General features: G+C 43.8%; 1 protein-coding gene across 5 annotated transcripts in view; it reads left to right on the top strand.

The window, feature by feature from the left end:
• The window catches only part of SPHK1 (sphingosine kinase 1), a 113,095-nt gene extending 98,895 nt beyond the window's left edge, over positions 1 to 14,200 (top strand). For all 5 annotated transcript variants that reach the window (XM_075349576.1, XM_075349574.1, XM_075349577.1 and 2 more), the window contains 3 exons: positions 1,182 to 1,276; positions 1,360 to 1,475; positions 10,210 to 14,200. In XM_075349576.1, coding sequence (XP_075205691.1) covers positions 1,182 to 1,276; positions 1,360 to 1,475; positions 10,210 to 10,975 — 977 coding nt within the window. In that variant the 3' untranslated portion in view covers positions 10,976 to 14,200. The remainder of the gene's footprint in view (positions 1 to 1,181; positions 1,277 to 1,359; positions 1,476 to 10,209) is intronic.
• The last annotated feature ends 264 nt before the right edge of the window (positions 14,201 to 14,464 follow it).

Genomic DNA, 14,464 nt, shown 5'->3' with positions numbered 1-14,464 from the left:
TATTGGTACTATGTTCTTTTCTTTTTTAGGCCTCATTCTGTTTTTGGTAAACAGTAGAATGATGGGCTTTGCCAAAAAGCACTATCTGTCTAAGTTGTCCACAAGACTCTTTTCCCAGAAGGATATTAACATGCTCATGTAAATATTGGCAAACTGCAGTTTAGCTTTTTTATGTCTGTGTCAGCAGTGGGATCCTCCTGGGTCTCTTGCTATAGCGTTACATTTCATTCAAATTTAGATAGATAATTCGCACTGACACTGATGCACCCTGAGCCTGCAGGACATCTTACATTTCTTTGGAACTTGATTGGGGCTGCTTATCCACCATCCAGACTATTCTGCATTGCAACGTTTCATGAATATTTCTCTGCCGTCCTGGTAGATTAGTTACACTGCCATGGGTTATAAACTTGATTATGTTGCGCACCATGGACAAAGGAACATCAGGATCTCTGGAGATGGACTTGTAACTTTGTGAATGTTGATAATTTTTATTTCTCAACAATTTTTGTTTCTCAAGTCCTCATACTTGAGTTGTCTTCTTCTCTTTCTGTTCTTCATGCCTGGTGTGGCACACACAACCAAACAATGCAAAGATTGAGTCAACTTCTCCCCTTTATATCTGTTTTCAACTGTGCTTTTCATATTGCCCACATCTATTGTTTGCCACAAGTGAGTTTGAATGACCATCACAAGCTTTATGTCCAATTTTTGTCTTTTTTTTTTTTTTTTTTTTCTTTTTTTCTTTTCACTCTGTATTTTGTTCTTTCAATATACACAAAGGAAATAAACGTGTATTGCAAAATTTTGTGTAATCGCAATAATTTTTAGGGAGAAATAATAATGTTTTCAGAAAATTAAGTAAGTGTTTCAACATGTTCGGCTATTACTCTATATGAATCATCCCAATAAATGTGTGTGCATGCTCTTAGGACATTGATAGTAATTTGCAGGATTTATAGATGAATTTGATCATTGAAGGTGATGAAGATATGTAGGTCTTAGGGCATTGGCATACTGGGTGAATCAAGGTCTCATAGTGACAGTTAATGACTTATCCTGAGATGTCAATGTTCCTCCAACCTAAAATGACAGTATCTTAAATATTTCATTTCATATATAAGGCTTCCATACATTCTAGTGCTGGTGTAATGTGTTCATTGTGTTGCCTTCTCCTACAGAGAGACCCAATCAAGCGCGTGAACTGGTGCAGGAGCAAGATCTGTCATCCTGGGATGCCATAGTGGTGATGTCAGGGGATGGACTAATGTTTGAGGTAAGTGGCTAAAAACTATCTTCCCTGCTCTTTACCATACTGTTTTCAAATTTGTATGTCTAAATCCTTGTACTTTATTGCAGGTGATCAATGGGTTAATGGAGCGATCAGATTGGGCAAAGGCGATTAAAACGCCTCTCTCTATCCTGCCTGGTGGCTCAGGGAATGGGCTGGCTGCATCTATCAATCATTATTCTGGGTAAGGCTACAAAGAAGTACATAGGAGTCTTCTGAGTGTCCGTGTGTCAATTTGATTACATGACGAAGGGATTTCACATTGTTTGACGCTATTGTCAGTTGTAATTAGGTCTCCGTAATGACAGCAACTCATGAGTAGGTTTGTGATTGTCTAGAAACATACCCCGGCACTAGAGGGCGCTATACTCCATTTCCATGCTTCTTGGAAATATGACAGTATCTCTCACTGTAGAGTAAAAAAGCTGAGGGACATGTATTGTATGTACAGTATGTGCATCTTATAGGGGAAATGGCTGCGGATACCCACCAGTAGAGTGTAAGTCAATGATCTTCACTGTGAGTCCCGCCGCTGTAGTCATACGCAAGCCAAACTTGTAGTTTTGCAACAGCTGAAGACCAAATGGTTTGGATCCACGTTTATATCATCCCTTTTTATTTTTTCTGTTTTTATATAGCAAAGATTAATTCATCCGATAAATATACCTTATCAAGGCTGTTCTCCACCAATTTTTTTTTTCTCCCCCCACAAATGTCTTGGTCCAGGTTTAGTGACGGGGAACAGGGGTCTTGGGGCTGATCGTTTTGCTATAATTTTCTCTAGATACTGGATTTAAGTTTCGGGTGCACTGACAGGCAAAGATGCTTCAGATTTAGTAGGGGCTCTGTTAATAAATTTGAGGCATCTTGCCCCGCCGCACTGTGCACGGGTGTATGAAACTGCAGCTTTAGTAAACTCATCCCAAACTGTATTTTTATTGTATCATGATTAAACCATGGTACAGCCCTTGAAGGACCAGTGGGGTATTTTACTTTCTTTTTCTTTCTCGTGAAATGTTATAAAATCCAGTTCACATTGTGCAGTTACACTACCTTTGCTTATTAGTTTGCTTTTGCAGTTTTATGGTGGTGTTATGTGACCCTCCATATGTCCATATAGTTTATGTGGACAAGATATACTTCATCTGTGTCTCATACATGTAGCTTCCTCTGTTACACTTTAGAGAAAAGTTACTTTATACTACAGTCTATGTATACTTTTTCCAGTGCAGTGTAGTATATGAAACTTTGTGGATGTTCACTGTTGACCATCCCTTTTTGTTGTAAGGATGACCCTAACAAAAAGGTGATCATAAGGCGTATTGCTTTTGGACCTCCAATTAAGGGGGGAACCTTGCGGCTTGTACTCAGTATTACTCCAGCACTGCATATTATGACCTTTCTATATAGGATATGTCCTCAATATCACATCATTGGGGTCCAACACCTGGCACCCCCATTGATCAGGTATTATTTGCTCCAGTGGCCGCCGAATGTAAGTGTGTTGAAGGAAGCTGATCTTTGCAGCTCTGTTCAGTGTGTAGCTGCTGGGTACTGGTGTTCTTTTGATAGTTGCTCTAAGTGACATAGGTACTCTTAGGGTGCCTTCACACTTTAGCGATGCAACAGCGATCCGACCAGCGATCTGACCTGGTCAGGATCGCTGCTGCATCGCTACATGGTCGCTGGTGAGCTGTCAAACAGGCAGATCTCACCAGCGACCAGCCCCCAGCCAGCAGCGACGTGCAAGCGACGCTGCGCTTGCACGGAGCCGGCGTCTGGAAGCTGCGGACACTGGTAACTAAGGTAAACATCCGGTATGGTTACCTGATGTTTACATTAGTTACCAGCGCACACCACTTAGCTGTGTGTGCAGGGAGCAGGAGCCGGCACTGGCAGCGTGAGAGCTGCGGAGGCTGGTAAGGAAGGTAAATATCGGGTAACCACCTTGGTTACCCGATGTTTACCTTGGTTACAGCTTACCGCAGGCTGTCAGACGCCGGCTCCTGCTCCCTGGACATTCAGGATTGTTGCTCTCTCGCTGTCACACACAGCGATGTGTGCTTATCAGCGGGAGAGCAACAATAAAAAAACGAACCAGGGCTGTGTGTAACGAGCAGCGATCTCACAGCAGGGGCCAGATCGCTGCTCAGTGTCACACACAGCGAGATCGCTATAGGTGGCTTTACATACTGCAACATCGCAAACGACATCGCTGTAACGTCACCGGTTTTGTGACGTTACAGCGACCTCCCCAGCGACATTGCAGTGTGTGAAACACATCAGCGACCTGGCCCCTGCTGTGAAGTTGTGATCGCTACAAATCGTTCAGGACCATTCTTAGGTCCTTTGTTTCCCGCTGTGCAGTATGCATCGCTAGAAAGTTTCAGTGTGTAAAGGGGACTTTACAGCGACTTCCCTTTCAAAAAGTTGCTTTACAACGTCCCCAACAACCAGCTAGGTCGCTCTGCAGGTCCGGATCGCTGTTGCGTCGTTGGCCAGATCTGCCTGTTTGACAGCTCACCAGCGACTCAACAGAGACTTGGGGAGGTCGCTATAACGTCACAAAACCGGTGACGTTACAGCGATGTCCTTTGCGATGTTGCAGTGTGTAAACCCAGCTTAATGAGGTCACAAAAACTGTGACTCAGCAGCGATCTCGCTGTGTGTGAAGCACCCCTTAGTACTAGAGGGTGTGCTTTTACAGAACATTTGCTTTACTATATTACAAGAGTGCTCTACTATGTCAATTTTGGTCACATTGGTTTGCAGCATACCCCATCATTATATTCATTATTAAACTACAAAGAAGAACATATAGCCCCCTCAGATATCTAGGACCATTCACAGATGAAGGCTATATCTCCCTCCTCTAAATCCCCAGAGAGCTCATCAAGCAGCTGATAACAGATGGGACAGCTGAATCTTGAACACACAGCAGTTTGTGAACTCTTCACCTTACCACCATGTTCATAATGGTTGGAAACTGAGAAATGAGAGGTCAATATACAGACAGAATATAATCGGAAAGTTCTGAGGGTTCATCTGGATGTATGAACTCGCCTACCAGTTAATGTCCAGATGACAAGCGACTCACATCTACAGTGTGTTCTTCAGCTGTAGATCATAATTGTTTCTTCAGTGTTCTTCCTTTAACTTATGGATAGACTTTCTTAATGCATGGACTGGACTTTTTCTTAATTGCAATGTGGTGCTTATACCGATAGCTGAACATCCTCCAACTTTCTGGTGCTCTTCTTAAATGGGCAGTTAGTGGTGACTTACCATATTCTTGAGATGTCATTTTATAAGTATGTACTACTGTCACAATGGCCCTTTCCACACATTCATATAAGCAGTGACGTGTGTGCGCGCACACATGTACGTATGTATGTACAGAGTGAGTATGTATGCGCATATATTTTATATATCAGTTGAAACCAGAAGAAGTCTGAAAAAGACACATCTGCATGTTTTTTTCTCACCATCTGACAGAATAAACCTTTTCTGTTTTAGGTCAATTAGGAAAATTATTTATATTTTCCAAATGCCAGAATAATGAAAGAGATTTGTTTTAAGGCATTTTTATTACTTTCTGCAAAGACAAAAGATTTCCTACATTTTATTACTATTTGGTACCATTGCCCTTACACTGTATGACTTGGGTCAAACATTTTGGATCGCCTTCCACAAGTTTCTCACAATAGTTGGAAGGAATTTGGGCCCATTCCTCCTGACAGAACTGGTATAACTGAGCCATGTTTGTAGGTCACTTTGCTCGCACTTGTCTTTTCAGCTTAACCCATAAATTTTCGATAGGACTGAGATCAGAGCTTTATGATGGCCTCTCCAAAACATTGACTTTATTATCCTTAAGCCACTTTGTAACCAGTTTGGCAGTATGCTTCGTTTAATTGTCCATTTGAAAGACAGCTTTACTTTCCTGGCTGTTGTCTTGAAATGTTGCTTCAGTATTGCCACGTAATCTTCTTTCTTCTTGATGCCATCTATTTTGTAAAGTGCATCTGTTGTAGTTCAAGTTGAGAGGAGTGAGGCTAGGTGTAGCTCTAGCAGAGGAGACGTTCAAGTTGGATGGTGCCAGGGTCGGAGCCCTGGTACCTTGGCTAGGTGGCAGACGGTGGTCTCCGTCAGCAGGAGACGGGAAGACGGCTCGGCAGATCCGAGAAGGACCGGGACAGGGTTGGATCCCGCCGGTACCGACACCGGAGACCCGACCGGAAACCGTGCACATAGGGGGTACTCGTACCCTGAAGCCTTGACCGGAACCAACTGCCTAGCTAATCAACCGATTGAGGGCAGGATTACAGGTCCTGTCCCAACCAAAGTCCCAAAAGCAGACAACCACCCACAGAGAGGGATAGGGCAACCGCCAGGGCCCATAGATCCCACGGGTCAGCGTCAGCGGGCACGGCTCCTCAGGCACACAGACAGCCTGGAGCGGACTCCTGTGTTCCATACCGGGAAGTCTAAACACACAACCACAACTAGTGCAGAGGAAAAGACGGCGACTACCAGCCCGGGTGGGGGACCAGAGTACAACCGGCCGCGGAAGCCGGCCACCAGCACCTTGGTTTACAAAAAGACTCGTGTGATTCATTCAATTGTGAGTAACCAAACATCCCCTGGTCCATCCAGGCGTGCTATTGCCTTACCCTGCACAGAGACACTGGGCCCCGGGGCAACCATCCCTACCCACGGAGGGGTTAACATCCGGCTGCCACTACATCTCCCCCGGGTATCCCACAGCAGCAGCGGTGGTGTCCCACTTCACCACACACCGTGGGTGGCGTCACGAACCGAATACGGCCAAGGCCGTACAACTACGTCCCCCTTTTTATTAGGCGTGTCCGCGTGACCCACCCCCCACCCCCCCGGTCCGGATCCGAGCAGCCCGGTTGCTGCGGGCGGCACACATCAGTCCCTCCTGCAGCAAAACAACCGCACAACATGATGCTGCCACCCCCGTTTCACAGTTGGGATGGTGTTCTTAGATTTGAAAGCTTCTCCATTTTTCCTTTAAACGTGACGATTGTCATTATGGGCAAAAAGTTAAAATGTTAGTTTTGTCAGGCCACAGGACAGGTCTCCATAAGTTAAGGTCTTTGTTCCTGTGTGCATTTGCAAACATTAATCTTGTATTTTATGTTTCTTTTGGAGTAAAGTTTCTTTCTTGCAGAGTGGCCTTTCAGCACATGTTGATACAATACTCATTTCACTTTGGATAATGACACAATCTTACCAGCTTCCGCCAGCATCTTCACAAAGTCTTTTGCTTTTGTTCTTGGGTTGATATGCACATGTCTGACTAAAGCACGTTCATCTCTGGTACACAGAACCTGTCTCCTTTCTGAACGGTATGATGGCTGGACATTTCCATCTTGTTTGTACTTGCATATAATTGTTCATACAGATGAACAAGGTACCTTCAGGTATCTGGAAATTGTACCCAAGGATGAACCAAACTTGTGCATGTCCACAGTTCTCTTGCTGAGATCTTGGCTGATTTCTTTGGACTTTCCCATGATGCTACACAAAGATGCAGTGTGTTTCAGGTGTACATTAAAATACATCCACAGGTGTGTCTCTAATTAACTCAGATGTTGCCAATAAACCTATCAGAAGCTCCCAAAGACATGACATCATCATATGGACTGTCCCATATTGTTTAAAGACATAGTACTCTTAAGGGTGCTTTACACGCTGCGACATCGCTACCGATATATCGTCAGGGTCACGTCGTTAGCGATATCGCAGCGTGTGACACCAAGGAGCGACGATCAATGAGCGCAAAAAAGTGAAAAATCGTTGCTTGTTGACACGTCGCTTCTTTTCATAGTATTGTTGCTGCTGCAGGTACGATGTTGTTTGTTGTTCTTGCAGCATCACACATCGCTATGTGTGACACCACAGGAACGACGAACATCTCCTTACCTGCGTCCTCCGGCAATTAAGAAGGAAGGAGGTGGGCGGCATGTTCCGGCCGCTCATCTTCGCCCCTCCTCTGCTATTGGACGGCTGCCGTGTGACGTCGCTGTGACAGCGAACGAACCGCCCCCTTAGAAAGGAGGCGGATTGCCGGCCAGAGTGACGTCGCAGGGTAGGTAAGTCCGTGTGACGGGTGTAAGCGATGTTGTGCGCCACGGGCAGCGATTTGCCAGTGTCACACAACCGACGGGGGCGGGTACGCTTGCTAGCGATATTGGTACCGATATCGCAGCATGTAAAGTACCCTTAAGTGTATGTAACCTTTTGACTTTACAGAAAGTAATAAAAATGCCTTGAAACATTCTTTCATTATTCTGGCATTTGGCAAATATAAATTTTGTTAACCCTAATTGACCTAAAACTGGAAAGGTTTATTATGATTTCATGTCAGATAGTGAGAAAAACATGCATAAGTGTCTTTTTAGATAGTGTATGTAAACTTCTGGTTTGAAGTGTGTATGTGTAAATACACATTTTGTTTTAACAAGATGAACTTTATTGAGGAGATATACAGAATTACTTTTTAGATCTAACAAATTAACAAGTTTTTGATGTGTAATGTATCATATACTGCATGCAATGTAAACATAGTAAGAACAGAATTAAAGGGAATAAAGTAGGTGCAGAGTTCTTGAGATCTTCTTACTAATGCAAACAATAGTCATTGCTTCATGTCTATTTCTACTATCCAGTGACTCAGTTTGACAAGGGGCGGGTCTGAGGTCATTCAAGGCCACAAAGAAAGCTAGATATCATATATAATGTGTGTATTTAATAACTTTACTAGGTACAGCTCCATACATTATAGAGCCCTCAATCTCCTTTATGCTGCGCTTACACGGCATGTGAGAGAATTAGGGCGATTATACTAATGACACTCTGAGCTGACACTGATCAGAGTTTGATTAGTGTGATCTGATTCTCTCGCATGATAGAATTGGAACTCGCTGTCAGGAGAAGATGGAGAACTTAAAGAGGTGGTCTACTACAATGTATAGTGACCACATGGATTTAAAGCGGAGAATGAAGGCTTTTTCTAAATACCTTCCTGAGTGACGGGGCTGTGGGCGGCGTTTCATCACACATCACAGCCCAGCATTGTGTGTGCTTGCAGCGCTCTGTTAAGGAAAGTAGTAAAGGACAGAACGCACAATGCTGGGCTGTAACAAGAGGTGAAACTCCGCTCACAGCCCACTCACTCAGGGAGACTGGGTCCCACCATGGTGATGCCGGGTCAACTTCCTATTCCAGAACTTGACATGACATGACCGGACATCAGCGGTCACAGCAGATCACGTGATGGGGACTGATCGGACAACGATAGTACCGCTCACAGGCAGAATTGGCAACAGAAGGTATTTGGAAAAAGCCTTCATTCTCCGCTTTAAAGCGATGTGGCCACTATACATTGTAGTGGGACCACCTCTTTAATTTCTCTATTGTTTTTGTGTCCTTGTAATCAGACTACTCGGATGACACCAGTGCAGTCTAATGTTTTACATGCACCCATAGACTTGTATGGGTGCGTGTGATCTGAATATGCTGCCAATCGCAGAATGCTGCAAATTTTTTCTCTTGCCGTATTTGCACAAAAAAAAAAGTTTGGCACTGCCCCTTAGTATGACATTGGAGTGAGTGCCACCCGACGAAACCTCAAATGGAACTAATCTGTGTTATACGCTCATGTGAGCGTAGCCTCAGACTCAGTGAAGGAACCCCCACTAAGACCCCCAGCGATCGGCAAGTGATCCCCTTGCTATGTTAAGCCTAACCCTTTAAACAAAGAATATAGCCTTGCACACAGCACTTTTCTTCCAGTTAAAATTATGGGCTATCTTGTGAGTCAATAGTATCCATCATACAAAGGATGAAAGAGAGTAGTGTTACTTTGTCATAAAGCATCAATGCTAGGTTCATCTTATCTCTGTGTTTTGTTTTCTTGCTATAGGTAGCACTTACAAAGCTACCTTCTTATTACAGGGAAAATGCTTTATCCCTAAGCCTTTCACCCAACATGTCTATTTCTCTTGTCAGTGTTGCCTGAGGAAATTGTATGTGATATTAACAGATTGTACTATGAATTTATCACACAATTTTCAATAGTTTTGTTACAAACAAAAATTGATAAGTCCCTATTGTGCTCTTCTGATTACTCATCACCTTGTTATAATAAAGTTGATCATCTATGAATGAGTCTAAAGGCCGCTTTTACACGCAACGACATCGCTAACGAGATATCGCAGGGGTCACGGAATTCATGATGTACATCCGGCCTCGTTAGCGACGTCGTTGCGTGTGACACCTACGAGCGACTGCTAACGATCCGAAAAACGTCAAATTGTTGACAAGGGGTTCCTTTCCCAAATATCGTTGCTCATTTTGGACGCAGGTTGTTCGGCTTTCCTAAGGCAGCAGACATCTCTACATGTGACACCCTGGGAACGACGAACAGCGTTCCTGCGTCCTCCAGCAACAAGATGGGACTGACGTTAATGCAGCTGCTCTCCGCCCCTATTGGTGGCCAGCTGTGTGACGTCGCTGTGACGCCGCACAAACCGCCCCATTAAAAAAAGAGTTTGTTCGCTGTCCACAGCGACATCGTTAGGAAGGTAAATTCGTGTGATTAGTCGTAGTGATATTGTTCGCCACAGGCCGCGATTTGCCCGTGACGCACGCACGACACGGGCGAGTGCGATCCCTAGTGACGTTGCAGCGTGTAAAGCAGCCTTAAGGCTGGAGCTTCGGTGGGGATCTTGACCAGTCATTGTTACAAAGCAGGGGGTTGTGATCATATATAAATCAAAACCAATGACTGTTCTGTTAACGGTAACTATTAAGTTGTTGCCACCAATGCAAATGTAAGTTGGCTTAATCTATGTTATTAGCTTCATTTTTTTTCTTTTGTTTTCCAGGCACCAGCAAGTAACTGGAACCAAACTTCTGACCAATTGTGCTTTCATATTATGTAAGGGTTATCCTGGACCCCTGGATATTGTCTCCATAACCACCGCCTCCCAACAAAGGATCTTCTCCTTCCTTAGCTTGGCATGGGGCTTTATTTCAGATGTTGACATAGAGAGTGAGAAGTATAGGTTTATGGGTTACGCACGCTTCTCTGTTGGCACTTTAGTCCGTCTAACAGCGCTGAGAACATATAGAGGGCGACTTTCATATCTCCAGTCAGAAGAGATGGGCTCTGCCTTGAATATTCCTGATGCTAGTAACTCTGGAAATAATAGTTCCTCAGATAGTATGGAGCCACAGCTATTGGAAGACTCCTTATTGGTACCACTGGACCAACCTGTTCCCAGTCATTGGCACACAATAGAAGACCAATTTGTTCTTGTCCTTGCTCTTTATCAATCTCATCTAGGCGCCGAACACTTTACAGCTCCTATGGTAAAAGGTCCAGGAGACGGCAACATTCACTTGTTCTATGCCACCTCCAGAATCTCACGGACATCTCTTATCAAACTATTCATGGCAATGGAAAAAGGAACTCATCTAGACCAAGAGATACCTCACCTGACCCACGTTCCTGTGGTGGCATTTAGGATAGAGCCATCAGAAAGCACTGGGGTTATGACGGTAGACGGGGAAGTTATTGAATGCAGTCCAGTACAAGGGCAAATTCATCGGGGTTTAGGGAATATAATAACCATTGGGCAAAATACTTAATATGTAGATTTAGCAACTATTCCACAATGCTTCCTTGCCAGAGATGTGCTACTCTAGAAGGAATGAGGTTACAAAAAGGAAGAGCTTTTCTAATATTGTCATTGCCACCCACAGTCCATGGTAATTATAGTCAGAATGATACATAAAATAGCTGTGAGTAGGTGGTAATTTGTACTTTGAGAAGACAACGTAAGTGCCCGTCTGGTCTACTGCCACTTACTGCTCCAGGGAACCTTCAGCACATTTGTAATAACTAAAGACATGAGGAAAATTATCAAAGCTGATGCAAAGGAAACATAAATGTGTTACCTAAAGCCACCAATCAACATTCATGTAAGTGCTCCCGAAAATGAGAAGTGGAGTCTCAATACCAACCGCTCTACTTTTCTTTTCTTTTGCATATATCGCCTTACCAACAGCCTAAATTTCAGAAATCTCTCATGCCGGGATTATGCTGTTTCCACATATAGGACTTAATACCATTTTGGAAAGTAGTTTCTGCTTTACTTTTAACACAGATCATTCTAATGTAAGGTTTTTTTAAATACAATATTTGTTAAAATTAAAATGACTACTCTCCATTTTAATATTGGTAGTTAGGCATGCGCACTGACACTGCACTGTCTATAGGAGTGAGAAATTGGCAACCCTTTAGTTTACTGTCTCCATTACATACAACTGTATTTATTGTCTGTGTGACACTCATTTCAAACATAGGACACAAGTTGTTTGCAGACAATTCCTTTAAATGATAAATATACATTTTATCTGCAGTTGCTTATGGCAATACAGTGCCATTTTTTATTTTAAATATGAATGAATGCAGTGAGCTCCCTCTAGTGGTGGCTGTAGGAAATACTTTATCATTTAAAGGACCACTTTTTTTTTTTTTCTTTTCTCTTATTACCCCCTCTGTTAGCAATTAGTAATGTGTGCAGAAAATAAATTTAATATTTATCAGACGCCATCTTTTGCCATTTTCAACTATGCTCCAGGATCACATGGCAACCTTTGTGACTTGGCGAATCGCTAATACATACATACTCATTTTAGATACTAAACTGTGACTTAATCAAAAGGATGAATACAAAATATTTTCATAAGTGCAAACAATAAGCATTAGACTAATGCCACAAGGGTGAAACCCCCCCCCCCAAACCACATAGCCCTCAGTAAACCATAAAGCCCCTATCAATGTTAGGGTATGTGCGCACATGTGCGTATTACATGCAGTTAAGCTGCGTTCTGCACCGCAGCGTAACTGCATGTGTCCTGCGTCCCCTGCACAGTCTAGGGAGATTGTGCAGGGGCTGTGCGCACGTGGCATATTAGAGTGCAGCGCTTCAGCTGCTTGCTGAATCGCTGCGTTCTAAGAAGTGACATGTCACTTCTTTCGTGCGTTCTACATGCTGTCTATAGGGAGAGGCAGCATGCGCTTCAGAACGCAGCTTTTCAGCTGCGCTCTGAAGCGCACATTTTCGGTGCGGTGCAGAGCGCACACGTGCGCACATAGCCTTAGTCTAACAGTGGTGGAACCTGCCTATATAGCTGGGTTCGGCCTGCAGTCAGTCCATTGGTGATCCTAAATTCCCCCCCAACAGATCTCAGTGAAGATAAGGATCCAGCCTGTCTGATTTTGGACTTCAGATCCTCTTGTTCTTTCTGAGATAAGCTGCCACGAGAGATGATTTGCAGCAGCTCTCATATAGTAGCACTTGCTTTGTTCTCCAGTCTATGTATAGGAAAAACCTCCAAGATGGCTGTCGGCTGAAAAATGTATATAGTGCTATTTACTAAAATCAGTGTTTAAGACAAGCATTTAGAAGCTCCACTTTCCCTATGCTAATAAGGCCTTTGACAAGTCAAAGCAGTGTTGCTTCCCCAGACTAGTCTGCACTCTTTCCATGTTATCACGCTCCTGTGAATGTGATAACATGATTTCCAAGAGCTGGTGTCATCACAGACCCTGGAAATATTGCGCATGCGCGCACTCATTTCAGAAGTGTCATTGTGCCTCTGAAACCGGATGTATACGTTCTGGCTTTAGAGAGGTGCACTGCGCAGGATTGAGAGAACAGCTTCTACAGTTCAGATCATACACACTGCGCCTCTGAAGCTGGGTGTACGCGTCCTGCCTTCAGAGAGGCGCAGTGTGCACGATTGTATAATCTGAACTGTAGAAGCTATTCTTACATTGTGCACCTCTGAAGCTGGGTGTACGCGTCCTGCCTTCAGAGAGGCGCAGTGCGCATGATTTAAGAATAGCTTCTACAGTTCACATCATACGCAGTGCGCGTCTGAAGCTGGGTGTACACGTCTTGCCTTCAGAGAGGAGTACTGCACATGATCAGAAGTGCAGAAGCTGTTTTTCCGATCATGCGCAGTGTGCCTCTCTAAAGTTGAGATGTGTACACTTTGCTTCAGAGCTGCACTGATGCTGCCGAAATGAGGCGCGCGCAAAATTTACAGGAACTGCGAAGATGCTGGTTCTTTTTCCTGTTATCACACCCACAGGGGTGTGATTAACATGGAAAGAGGGCCGACTAGTCTGGGGGAAACAATGCTCCATTGACTAGTCAAGGCCTTATTTGCATAGGACTAGCGCACTTTATAAATGCTTTTTTAAACATTGATTTTTAGTAAAATGGCATTATACAGGGCTGGTTAGGTTGGGAATTTTGGCATACACATATGACTGTTGCTGGGTTGGAGGTCATAAGAGACCGGACAGGTTCTCTTTAAGGCTGGTCATTTTGCAAGGAGTTAAGGTTACTGCCTTTTTCCATAGGACATTCTTAATAACCCATTGGCTTATCTGCCAGCCACAATTAGATTTGCTGTCCCAAAAATCAATGCTCTCTCTGTGCCAACCAGCTTACGAAAGCCTGCTGATCTAGTAATGGAGTAGGATTAGCGCATATATGGTGCCTGCAGTAATATCTAATAGTATTGTATTTGTTCTCAAGTTCTCCCTCATCTTAACTGACAATGAGCAGGAGTGTATATATACAAGCACACACTGTACCCAGCCTCTGTACACAGGCGGAGCGGCCATTCTCTTACACGCTACAGGCATATCCTACAAGTAACATTTATATTGCTGAACAACACTCAGGGCTGAAGGATTATTTTGAAGTGTTTAATAGTTTGAACTTGATAAAGAAAAGCTGCACAAAATAAAATTTATATGAAAAAAATAAAATGAAAATGGATATGTAAAATGAATTCTTGTCTGTCTGTGAGGAGTCATTATAGGAGTGTAATAAATCCTGTGTGATGCCCTGGACCCCAGGGGTCACAGGTAATAACATCTAACCACATATACACACACACACCCCCATCCCCTGTGAGGTCACACACACGTCACCCGAAAGGGAGACCTGATGCCTCCCTCAGGGAGAGTAGAGCACACCAGGTGGGCGGAGTAAGGTGGAAAGACACACCCACCAAGGAGACTGCTGTCCTAGAGCAGAAAGTTCAGACAGATGA

The sequence above is a fragment of the Anomaloglossus baeobatrachus genome, chromosome 5, assembly GCF_048569485.1.
Source record: "Anomaloglossus baeobatrachus isolate aAnoBae1 chromosome 5, aAnoBae1.hap1, whole genome shotgun sequence".
NCBI classification, from domain to species: domain Eukaryota; kingdom Metazoa; phylum Chordata; class Amphibia; order Anura; family Aromobatidae; genus Anomaloglossus; species Anomaloglossus baeobatrachus.
Note: the sequence above shows the minus strand (reverse complement) of the source record. Positions and strands in the feature narration are given on the sequence as shown.